The sequence below is a fragment of the Apaloderma vittatum genome, unplaced genomic scaffold, assembly GCF_000703405.1.
Source record: "Apaloderma vittatum isolate BGI_N311 unplaced genomic scaffold, ASM70340v1 scaffold7752, whole genome shotgun sequence".
In the NCBI taxonomy this organism is placed as follows: Eukaryota; Metazoa; Chordata; class Aves; order Trogoniformes; family Trogonidae; genus Apaloderma; species Apaloderma vittatum.
In genome coordinates this window covers 29,789-43,036 of record NW_009701813.1, presented here as the reverse complement: position 1 = coordinate 43,036, position 13,248 = coordinate 29,789, and the positions used below count along the sequence as shown (strand labels likewise).

Genomic DNA, 13,248 nt, shown 5'->3' with positions numbered 1-13,248 from the left:
CTTCTTTTAAGAAAAGAGACAAATCTTCAGCTGATGTCAAAAAGTTTAAGTCCCTGGAAGCCAGTAAGAGTCATGCTGTTTTAGAAGTGAGGCTGTGGCTCACCGCAGGACAGTCCGCCTCTTCCCCTGCCCCAAGGTCTGCGTCTGCCATGAACAGTGCTCTACACTCTTGGCTGGTGCTAAACAGGTAAGTGTGGAAGCAGAAAAGAATCCAAGTTGTCCATTTTCACAGGGAACCCGTTTAATGTTCATGGAATGTTTTTGCTGCAATATATTTGTCCCAAACAAATTTCTTCAGGCTTTAGGGCACAGTAATTTTCTCCACTTACCTCGTGGACTTGAATGGTCAAGCCTCATGCAGATCCATTCAGTACAGTTAACTGAAATTTGTAGTAATTTTCTTTCTGCATCACTTTTTGTAATAGGCATGTGCATCCTTGGCAAACATTTTAAGAAGTGCTCTTACAAGTAAAGTTTAGCTTCAGTTTTAGGGGCTATTTATAATCTCATGTTTGAGTAAAAGGGTAAATTCATGAGCAGACGTTAATGATCTCTGATTAAGAACAGAGTTTCTAAACTGACTTGAATACCTAAAGCATTTCTTATTAAATTCTTATTACTATTGTTGTTAATAATTATTATTAATAATAACAGTTATTTCAGATCTTTTACTGATTCTCTGGCATTTATTACCATTATCTATGGATAGCTGTGTATAATTTTAAACCCTAATGCTTCCCTGATGTTTTCCTTTTTATTACAGAATAGTTAGAGTTGGAAGGGACCTTAAAGATACTGCGTGCCATGGGCAGGGACACCTCCCACTAGATCAGGTTGCTCAAAGCCCTGTCCGATCTGGCCTTGAACACTTCAGGGAGGGCCATCCACAACTTTTCTGAGCAACCTCGGATTAACACAGGAATCCCTAACATGGGACCTGAGCTGCTGCTGAGACAGTGCTCAGCATTTTGTACTCTGCTGCCAGAGGAAGAAGAGTGCTGCACTCCATGGGAACACTGAGGAAGTAGCAGGTCTCTATGACTTCTATACGCTGTCTCAGATCCACTGGAGCATCTTCCTTCCTCACAGCATCTCTGGGTCCAACACTGCCAAGAACTGGGTCTAGAAAGTAAACTGGAAATCCCAAAATAGTAGAATTTGATCTAAAATTAAGTAACATAGATGGCATATTTAGCCTTTGTCATTACTTTTACTACTGTGTTATTTCTAACTTCCTAGGTTGCTTAACTACTTTCAAGAGCAAAAGGCAGAGACATCCACATAGGTCATCAAAGCATCTTAAACCTTGGAAACTCTTTACAATTTGTCCTAACTTGCTTGAGAATACATACAGAAGGCAAGTGTCCATTAGAAAAGTTAGAATATATGTTTTAGAAGATATTCAGATGACATGCAATTTTAAACAATACTTTTTTTTTGATGATTTCAAATTACCTTACAAATTGGTAGATCGGTGCAATCCTACATCTTATACAACGACGACGAGACAAAGACAAAAATGTTACTAATGATTGCTATTTATTTTGTTAAGTCAATAAAAAGTGCATAGTACAAGCCCTTTATCCCAATCCAAGTACTCAGTAAAAGATCACCAGGAAACCACAAATGGCACAGATGATTTTTTGTTTGGCATAATTCAGACGTTTTAAACCACCGATTTACATTAGGTACATCACATCATCACTCTTCCTTTTTCAATCATGAACATTACAAGGCTAAGTGATCTGCAGACAATACATGAATACATATGATTTCTCATTTCAGAGTATAGTAATTGTGTTAAGCAGACTCTAAAAATACTATTGTTTTAACAAAGTTCTAAGCTAAGGTATAATTGTAAACTTCCCTCCATATTCCCCAAGTTGCTACAACTTGTGCATCTTGCTAACCGAGCTTAAAACCCTCACTAGAGAATCAGTCATATCCTGAAACTTCACATACCACTAATCTCTTCCACACTTTTCAAAATTTACCATAAACATCTGCAACCATGACACAATTATTTCATCGCAAACTACATCACTAAAGGCCAGATTTCTGCCACCCTTACTAAAGCTGCTACTAGTACATTATCTCAGAGTAGTCCCACAAACTTCAGTGCAACTACTTGATGAGTAAGGCACTATTTAACATGAATAAGAGTGGCAAAATACAGTCCTACAATTACTTTTATTTTAATTAAGAGTGGTGATCTGAAGCTTTTATTTTGGAGAGAGGATCTGAATTTAAAAGGCAAACATTTTGACATGGGATAGCGGCCTGGCTCTTTAGTAAAACATTTTACAATAAAATATTTCCAATGTTTTTTCTTTCACATAGAAAATTTAAAATAGCAATTTACATGAGGAAAAGCATACATGTATAAAATCACTGGGACAATTACTTAGAGGAGTTTCAAGCAAACACAGTTCACTTAAATGTAAAACGTAACATTACTCCGAACAAAACGTTCATTTGCCTAGACTGTTAGAGCTGGGTGCACACGGTGAGTTTTATAAATACACACACAGACATGTAAGTAAAGCAAGACTGATCCTCACAAGTGAGGAGCATCTGCCGTAAATCTCACCAACTTCCAATAGAATGAGGAATGGAGCTCTGGCTGAAACGAAGCCTGTTTCAGTTGGCTTCTTACGTGTCTGATGGTGAAGAATTCTGGCCAAAAATCCTTGAAGAAACGGTCAGTGTAGGAGATTATATAGATTTCCTTGTTGGTTCAACAAAACGGTGCTGTGTGACTTGTTCTGCTCAAACAGCATCCCAAACATAAATGTACATGGAAGGCAAAAAGCAAGCACAGTCAGACTGCATGTCCCAGTGACATCTTTACACAGTGTTTGTGGCCTGTACACCGTTAGACATAGTAGGACAAATTCTCTCAGCTTCCCCGCTGCAGCTCCGTCGTTTTACACGGCACTGCAGTGATGTCACTGAGAGCACTCGGCCCAATCTTCTTAACTATTATTTTTAAAATTTTAAAATTTTCTTTACACGTGTTCCTATGCTTGGGAGCACACTATTACACAGAAATTCAAAGGGCAATTACTTCAAATTACAGAAGCCTTTCTTCAGGTCTACGCTGTACCTTTACAAGGAGGCTTAGCTGGCTCGCCATCTACCCTGAGGAGGAAAACTCTGCGTGTGTCAACCACGGGATCTGATGTGAGATTTTTGTTAGAGCCCGTTAACACAAACCTTTACGCATCTTAACAATCAGTCCCTTCAGCTCCTCAACTAAAGTCCTCATGAAAGGAAGGTTTGTAGAGTAAGGCTTTGAATTCCTGTATGTCTGTTCTACTGACCTTTATGGAAAGAAGCTTCATGTCGGTAACAAAAAAACGTTCTTAACAACTATTCTCATCAATTTTTCAAATTGATCAAGAAAAATATACAGTGTTGCTTTTCTGTACATCTTTAAAATGTTCTTAAATTAATGTACATAAAAAAGTAATTCCCATTTGCTACAATGGGAGACGTGCACAGGTACGTGCACAGCCACACATACGCACACATCAACACACCACACACACAAATATTAGAGGGAAAAGACATGCTGTATGTAGTCACCTGCAAGTTTGTTATTCTACAATTACAACCAGTAGATAAGGATGAAATGTTAAGAATTGTTGATAACATACAGGTGAAAAAAACCTGAATACTCAGTATATGCTCTATGCCAAAAGTTGGTAACCTCGGTATCCTCTTGGTATGATTTCATCCTGTCCAATAGACATTATATCATGCCCAAAAGCTTGTTGATACCGATTACTGAAAGACTATACCAGAAGAGAAAATTCTACCAAGGTCTTCTCACTAAATTTCTCTTTTCATAAAGTCTGTAAGTAAACAAATCCATTTTTGGAATACCTTTTAGTTTTTAATGAACAAGATTAAATTATTTTTTTGGTGGTATAATCTTCGGTGTAAAGTTCCCAATATATATGTCAAAGCTTTGACGGTGGCAATTATCACATTCACTTACGTGCGCGCGCGCACACACACACACACACACAGAGTATAATTCTAGTGGGCAATCCATGCTTTTGCCAACAACCCTGAAAACCATGTTAGTGGTCCAAAGACCAGACTAAAAGCTGCTCTGAACCCAGGGCATATATAAAATAATTTCAACTTTTCACCACATAACTAAGCTATAATAGTTGCAACCATAATGTAACTCTTAAAAGCATACTGGAGAAAAAATATGGATTAATCTGAAGAAAGGTCAGTAACCTTCCGTTATTATAGATGCACAGGGATTTTCTTTTTTTCAATGCGTATCAGAAATCACTGCAAGGAAATAAGATCATTGTAACAGAAAGAGCCTGAGTGGAATGTCCACAGTAACAGTAACAATCAAAAACCCCCTGCAATGCCTCATCATTATTCAAATTACAATCTGCTAGGAATTGTAATAACATACAAAGCAAAAATTAACTTAAAATTGAAGTTGCTAAAAGTAGTCCTGAAGATAACTGCTGAATGATAATTTTACTCTATATAAATGAGAAAAGAAAACAGTATTGAACAGGGTTTAGGAGTAATCTGGTCGTTTCGTTCATTTGGTCGTGCAAGGTTTTCACTGTTGAACTTTTCCAATACTGGACGCTCTAGTCCACTGGTGGTGCTGGTGGTTCTTGTCCCTAGGGGAAGGTGGGACGAAAGGAAAGAAAAAAAAAATGTACAGGGTTAGAAACAACATTTCACATAGGAGCAAAAAAATAATTCAGAACTCACTGAGCTTTCTTTTACGATCTTTCACTATCTCTTTCAATATTCAGAGAAAATGAACATCAAAGATCAACAGCATTGCCTGCATCAATAGGAATTCTTCCAAGATCCCACATCTAGGACAAAGATCACCTTCCTAGTTTCATGCTGTAGTTTTGTTTACTGACTTCTCTTAAAGCTGTGATTTTCCTCTTGTACATAAGAAAGCGGGAGGTGGTTCCAACGGGGGACAGCCAGTGTCCAGAGGACATTACGACCCATCCTTAGTCACTTGTGCCTGGTCCATCCCACAGCAGGCCTCACACTTGGCCTTCGTGATTCTACTTTCACTTTGGTTTTATTCATTTTCATTTTTAATGGAGTTCCAAGAAAATACAGAGGGAAGAAATGTAAGGAAAAAATGACTGTGAGACAGCCTGGATTAAAATAAAATACATTTAAGCTAGAGTCTCTCTGCAGGGCACTTGAAGGTGCACTTACATTATGGGGGCTGGTTGGCTTTCCGGCTGTGCTGGATCCCCTCAGATTACTAGGTCTCAGTAAGAACAAAACAAGTGCAATCACCACCCAGGCCATCATTATCATGGGAAAACTGATGCAGTTGTCACTGGAGGAATTTGGTCCTGGCACTACAGACAAGGAAAATTCGAGTTACAACACAGAGTGACAGCAGTTCTCTCCCAAAAATGTAAACAAAAATGCAGTGTAAGTCCCAGAAAATAAATATTTTTTCAGATGAGTTTTCTGATTAGTCCTTTCTTTTGGCTTTGGGACAATTTTTAGTTAGTGTCATACTGGTTTTTTATCACATTTCTTACCTCTTTGAAACAAGAATTTATTTCATAAGATTTCACTGGAATTCTCAGAGTTAACTCCAAATGACCATTAACTCCTAATGAACTGGAGATGATAAACACTTTGTCTTTAAGAAATCAAACTGGATGCAAAATATATTTGTGTGGGAAACACTCCCATCTGTATGTTGGTGTTTGGTTTTTGCCTCAAATAAGTACAAGAATAAGACTAGAGAGATGAAAGCTTAGACTCCGTTGCTAGGCCTCGCACAGAGAATATACTAATTCTAGCAAGAAGGAAGCAAGTTAATGGTTATAATTTTGTTGGCTACTCTAAGTTATTTATTGAGAGTTTGCCTGAACAAGTATTTGGGTCAATATGCCAGATCTCTATGACTCATTCAGGTCATGCCGCGTTTCTGACAGCACCAAGGACAATGTATCCGTCAGGAGGGGAAAAAATGCTGGAGATACACAAAAAAGTGAAGCCCAGGAATATAATATCAAAATTTTACATGTAATTTCCATACAGAATAGCTGAGACATCAAAGCATGGAAATAAAACTGAGAAGATCCCCTCAGACTGGAGATGGCTGGTTAGTGTTTTTGGATCGAGGAACTCTTGTGAAAACCGGTACATTTGAAAGCAACAACTTCTTTTATCTGAAACATAATTTCAGATAATCAAACCATGACAGCTGTAGTGTAAATTGACATAATTACCTATGGTACCTACATGGCTCCATTAACAGTAGTATCTAAAGACCTAACATCTTCATTAATGATCTAGATGATCAATTAATACAAAGCTATAACCTTCAGAAAGAGCAGAGCTGCTCTGTTTTATTACTGAGTACCTTATTCCACAGCAACTCTTACATCTGTCAGATTCTTCAGCTGTCTCCACTCGTTTGGATCATCTCATGGAGTCAAGTCTGGATTCAGTATCAGCTGGAAGTTCTTATTTAACATTTGCTAGATAACTTACATCCTGGGAGCGGCTGGAGTCATCTCCTTTGAAGGTTAATGCTGATACCAAAGAACCTGCTGGAGCGGGTCCAGAGGAGAGCAACGAGGCTGGGGAAGGGACTGGAGGGAAAGTCCTGTGAGGAGAGGCTGAGGGAGCTGGGGGTGTTCAGCCTGGAGAAGAGGAGACTCAGAGGGGACCTTATCACTCTCTACAACTGCCTGAAGGGAGGGTGCAGTCAGGTGGGGGTCGGGCTCTTCTCCCGGGCAACCAGTGACAGGACCCGGGGACACACGGCCTGAGGCTGCCTCAGGGCAGGTTTAGGTTGGATCTCAGGAAGCATTTCCTCATGGAGAGGGTGCTCAGGCACTGGGATGCACTGCCCAGGGAAGGGCTGGCGTCACCGTCCCTGGAGGTGTTTAAGGAGAGGCTGGATGTGGCCCTTAGTGCCATGCTCTGGCCCATGTGGTGGGGTTGGGTCATAGGCTGGACTGGATGATCTCAGGGGTCTTTTCCAGCCTCAACAATTCTGTGATTCTGTGATCACTGTCCCTGGGTAGCATTTTTAACTGAGGCTCTGCTATGAAAATGGTTTGTTCGCAGCACAGCTAGGACACAGCAGAGGGGCACTGTGGGGCAGCTTACAGCTACGCCATTCACTGCACCGCTGTTCTGTGAGTAAGACTTCACAAGCTAGGGAGGTTGGACTGATGTCCTTTACTGACATCACATGCATGCAACAATGTCACAGGAAAAAAAAAAGGTGTTGAAAAAGTTCATGCATCTCAAAGCACAAACACCACCGTTAACTTCTATGAGCAAATGAAACTGCCATGCAGCTCTTGCCTTTTAAATATCCAAAATATAGACATTTCAAAACATGAGAAGTTGCTGATGTAGAGGAATTTTATGATCAGAAGTATATACAATAACAAGTGACAATTCTTTGGGAGATTTGAGTGAATAAAGGGCACTGTATACGAGGAGAAGGTATAGTGCAAAGAAAATAAATGAGGATGCTACAGCCTTTAATTAATTCAACTCTAGCGTATCTTTAATTCAGTAAGCATATGAAATTGTGCAGGTAAGAGTTTAGACCTGCAATTGTGCTGAGGGAAGATACTGTTATCAACAACATATATCAATATTTTAAATCTTGGATGACCTCTATATATGCAGTCCAGTAAATTTGCATATAGTTTGGCATGAAAAGAACAACTGCATTATTTTGGGGCTTTGAGACAGCAGTAATAGTCACCCTGCGAGTACCTTCAGCAGCACGTAAGACAGCCTTAGGCACCTGTTTTGGCGTGTATGTTCAGTAGAACACTGAAAATTCAGATCACCTGTTAGGCTGGACTTTGGGTCTGTGGTTAAACAAGAGGTGGGGTAAGTAAACTACTCCAGGGGTTTGGGTAAGTAAATGCTGCTAGGTCAGCTCACGCTACAGGTCAAGGAAGGGAGCAGAAGGAACAAGAGAGGGAAACCACAGGTGTTCCTGCAAGACACACTTTCTTTCAGCCTGCAAAATAATAAGGTTTAGAAGGAACCAAATATGCTGAAACATGTTCTAAACTAAGTTAGGCAAGACAATACCTGATCTACTGCAGCTCGGCCCTACTCAGAGCATGCCAGATACTAAAACAGCCACAACAGTGTTTACACTATTCAAGAACTGTTAAACCCAAATCTCTCAGAAATGACCATGTGTTTTAATAAGAATCTGCTACTTTAATCTCTTAACATAAAGAAATGAGGTTAAGCAAAATCTCACATAGCTGGAGTGAATCACACTTCTCAAAGCTTTGCATCCCAAACTGAGAACAGACAAGAAGCTGTTTCAGCTACTGAAGCAATAATAGGTAGAAGACTAACAATCTTTTACTACAGAGACCTCCATCACTAAGAACACAAAATAATCAGATAAGACCAGCTTACGGATAAGGAGCAGTTGAGTGAAGTTGAAACTACGTGGGATGGAATTTATGTTCATGGGTTGAAGAAAAAAAATCTTATTTTTAAGAGATCACAGCCACAGTGCTTCCTTAACTATAATCAATATTTTTGCAGATAATGAATGGTAATTAACCTTCAGTGCCTGAGAGACACCAACGAGCACGGAAGATAGCAGCACATATTCCTATGTCACTGAGTGACATGAAACTTAAGTGTCTCTAACCGACTCGTGCACATGACTCCGAGTCCGAACCAAGGTCTTTTCAGAGTATCTGGTCCCCTGGGCTCAGCATATCTCTATATCCATGCACTTCTGAATGAAACCTGTGAGCAGTTCTGCCCTAGGTGGTTACCTGGGATTTTTTTTACACCATGGCTGAATTATCTCTGTGCTGGAGAAAGCTTTATGAGGAGCTGGTCTGAAATTGTGGGACGAACTACCATGGGAGCTAATGACTACAGTGAATCACTCCACATATGAGAGAGTTCTTTAGTTTGCTTTTTCCTAAAGAAACAAGACTCAGCCACGTAAACTAGTCTTCTCTCAGAAATGGGAAGGGGAAAAAAAAAAAAGTCTTCTGTGACAGCTGTTTGCCACCTCATTTAATGTTCTGCTAGAAGGCAGTCAAAGGTACTAAAATCATGAGTTTGGTAAAAATAATTTCTAAAGATTACAGGTCAATCACCTCCTGATTGTGTAACTGAAATCTTATTAAAATTAATAAATGCCCTTGTTAAATACTCCTTACATGAACTTATTTCTCCTCTTAAAGTGATATTTTTCATTCAGTGTGAGGTGGTACTCTAGAGAAAAAGAGGAAAGATATACTGTAAAAGTATATTCCACGTAGTGCTTTTTTTCTGCCCTTTCACAGTACAGATAATTCCTTTTGGACCTTCAGCATTTTACTGTATAACACCTGCATGTGGAAAGGCAAAAGCATGCTCTCTGGCTTACGCCTGCTTCCTTTCACACTGTTAACTTTGCCTGCTCCGTAAAAGAAAGGCAGAAAACTGTGTGAAGAGAGGTATCTTACAGATGCATCATCAGAAAAGATGAAAAGCCTGTGGGACTTTCAGCTGATAATCCCTGCAAGCTGACACTCTCAAAGGCAGGAATAAGGCAACTGAAGAAAGCCAAAAAGGACTCGAGGAGAGGAGAGGAGAAAGGAATTACCAGAAAAGGGAGGGAAGAGTTGGCAGACATTTCATGCCGTGAGGTTAGGCTGTTGTGATTCCCCTTGATGAGTACAACTCAAGATGAATCACAGATATGCATTCATTTTAAAATACATAAACATTTGGAAGTGGAGTAGACAACATCTGAGACAGTCATTTCTGCCATCTTACAAGCTAGTGGAGCACTGAGAACAGTGTTGAAAATACGAATGTGGTAAATTCAGGTCACAACATCTGGGAATTGGTAGAACACAGACAAAAAGCTCAGGCGGCGCCCTCTCATTTCCTTTGACACGGAAGGCTGACTGCGAAGGGCCATGAGCCATCAGAGCAGCTCAGCACCAGCTGGGATCCTCCCTGGGCTGGAGGAACCGCTGATGTTGCAATTGCCACACACTTCAGAGAAATCTTCCCTGCTCCTCTTGCATTAAATAGAATTCAGAAAAGAACCATCATTCTTATTCCTCGTTTCAAGGGAAACTGTAAGATCTGATTTGCTGAGCATAAACAATCCCAACAGAATATTACATGTGTTGCATATTCAAAACTTGCAGCCTTTTTTTCCTCCAAGGCACCCACTGAAATGTAGGGAATAGTCATCAGACTCTGACACATGCTTTACTGTCATAGCAGATATTCTGACAGAAAATCAGCAGAGGAACTGCCACCAAGAAGAGTGCCCAAAAGCTCTCTGAAGCAGTGCTCACATCCTCCTGGACGCAGGAGTACAAATTCGAAAGTGCTGGTCTTGACCCTGGCAGGAGACTCTGCAGGGTAGTCACTACAATATAATGGTGCCAAAAACCATAAAGAAGAATTTAGAGCTAATAACACAAAATGTGAATGAGGGAGCCTTGGTGCTACTGCTTTGATCTGGCTCCAAAGACCTAGAAAAGATCTGAAATCAAGGGTTGAGAAAACAAAGTGCGCTCAGGAAGAATCAATGCAGGGTGTTTCTGAGAACTTCCAGCTGGTAGCAACAGCACAACGCGTGACGCTGCTGTGACACTGGCTGAACCACAGCCCTGACGTTTCCCAAAACAAAACCACATACATTTCATCAGTTATTCCACAACCTTGCGACTTAAGAATCTGTGTGACAACATTCCCAGCTGCGCTTCCAGAAGGAAGACCATATCCTGGGAATGAGCAAATGGGTGGGAGTGAAACAAGCTTCTTCACATCGAGGTCTTGAAATGAGAAATCGAAGTCAGCAAGTAACAGGAAATGAAGCTGTGGGACCTACGGAAGAGGAGACCCACCTTAAAAATAAGCTCATCGTGGTGTAGCTCATCAGAATAGGATGAAGCAATGGACAGAAGACTGGCCCAAAATTGTTTCAATCTGACTCTGAAAACATCTCTCAAATCTGGTTTTGCTTTTGACTCCTGGGAGTCTTACAGAGCTTATGCTGTCCCAAGCACAGAATCAAAGAAGCATCACAAAATAATCTGATAGACAGGCAGTCAGTGTCATTGCATCAGCAGAAAAATACCTTTGCTGGAACTAAATTTAAGGCAATATAATAATGTAGGAAAGGATTTACTCTGCAATTTTTTCTTTTTTTTTCTTTGGTTCTTGAAAGAAACCACTGGTTTGGAACAATTGCTGCCAAATTGCTCGCATCTGCACAGATAGTTATTGCAAAGACCTCTTTCAGAATGGAAAGCTATTTGCCACAAACCATTCATATCCTCACTGTAATATAACTTGGTATCATGAAAGTCATCTGGAAAAGTTCTGTGTCCCTGCATAACAGGACTTACTCATTTATACAGACTTTAGTCTAAGAGCTTCATGAATATTGATGAGCCAAGACTTCCAAGGCTTGAGTGAGAATGACCTACCATCGCTTGGTTTTGACTGCGGACTAAAGCTCACAAAGCTGCACAGCCTGTCTGTGCCTCCTTCTAATACAGAAAATACTCTCTCTCCTGTCTTCTGCCTCTCTCCCTGTCCTAGATGCCTGTGATTTTCAAAAAACACTAACATCACACATAGAAGTCTAAGATGTGGGAGAAGAAAAAACGTGCGCCCTACTCTTTTATCCAGGGATCATCTGGGAAAGCTCACAGCCTTTCCCCTTCAGCCCAGCAGGGCAATGAATTTGCGACTGTTTCACACTGGGAAGGCACAGCGCAAGTCCAAGCTAGATGCCCATCTCTGAACAGGTTCTACTGGGGAGTGACGAGGGAGAAACCTGAGAGCGAACGAAGGCATGTCCTCTCCCCAAGATCTTGGAAACCCTGAGTGCACTGCTCCTAGACCTGTGGAAGACACAGGCACCAGCATCTCCCGCTTCCAGGAACACTGCTCAGGTGCTCCCTGCTCCCTCAGAGCACTACAGTAGTACTGATGGAAGCTAATTGAGTGAGTTCATACGCTCAATTGGTAAAGCAATACAGAAAAAACGGATCTGATTCATTTTTATTTATAAGCATTTGGCAATGTTCCCTCTAGACCTCGGAAAGTGTAAAGGGAGTGCCTCGGGGCAAGCCTACATTAGTGCATAACCTCTGCACAGTTATGCTTCCCTGCAGACACTGGTAATGTTTGACTGTCCTAGCAATGCTTACTGTTTGGGAGAGGGGTTTTTTTGGGAAAGTATTTCACAGCAGATTTCAAGGAAGTGCATGCATCAGTACTCTGCTTCATTAACTGCACAGCTGCCAAGTCACAGAGAAATGCAGTCACTGTGTATGTCAACTTACCAGTCAGAGCTGGCAGGGAATCTCCTCTCCCTCGCAGTGAAACAGAGCGTGCACAGAATTGACAGTAAGTCGCTCAGCCCCAGTGATGAACATGTGTACTTGTGGGGGGTCTGTGCTGAATATTCAGCCTTCACTGGTTAGACTGCTGTGACTGTAAGCAGGACAAATAAAGCCCCCTCCAAATTTTCTCCATCAGAAAAAACTGATTTCATCCTATCTGGAGGCTAATCATAGAATTATTTAACTTGGAAAAAACCTTTAGGATCATTGAGTTCAACTCTTAACCTAGCAATGCCAAACCCATGACTAAACCACATCCCTAAGCACCACATCAACACGTCTTTTAAATACCTCCACGGATGGTGACTCAACCATTTCTCTGAGCACCCTGTGCTTAACAACCCTTCGGACGAAGATTTTTTTCCTAATATCCAATCTAAACCTCCTCTGGTGCAACCTGAGACCATTTTCTCTCCTCTTACTGCTTGTTACTTGGGAGAAGAGACGAGCACCCACCTCACTACAGTGATGTCTCTCCTCAGCCTCCTTTTCTCCAGGCTAAATAACCCCAGTTCCTTCAGCGGCTTCTTTTTAAGACTTGTACTCTAGACCCTTCACCAGCTTCACTGACCTTCTTTGGACATGCTCCAGCACCTCAGTGTCTTTCTTGTCAGGAGGGGCCCAAAACTGAACAGAGCATTCAAAGTGCAGACTCACCAGTGCTGAGTAAAGGGGGACAATCACTTCCCTCGTCCTGCTGACCACACCATTTCTAAGGAAGGCCAGGATGCTCTTGGCCTTCTCAGCCTCCTGGGCACACTGCTGGCTCATCTTCAGTTGGCTGTCGATCAGCACCCCCAGGTTCTTTTCCATTGGGCACCTTTCCAGC

The 13,248-nt window shown here is 41.2% G+C and overlaps 1 protein-coding gene across 1 annotated transcript in view; it reads right to left on the bottom strand.

Annotated features, from left to right (window-relative positions):
* Window positions 1-4,054: 4,054 nt before the first annotated feature.
* Window positions 4,055-13,248, bottom strand: part of SMIM14 (small integral membrane protein 14) — a 25,528-nt gene continuing 16,334 nt past the window's right edge. Inside the window, exons 3-4 of the mRNA XM_009879295.1 lie at window positions 5,233-5,381; window positions 4,055-4,664 (exon numbers count right to left, since the gene is read on the bottom strand). Of these exons, the coding sequence (XP_009877597.1) occupies window positions 4,632-4,664; window positions 5,233-5,381 (182 nt within the window). The 3' untranslated portion in view covers window positions 4,055-4,631. The remainder of the gene's footprint in view (window positions 4,665-5,232; window positions 5,382-13,248) is intronic.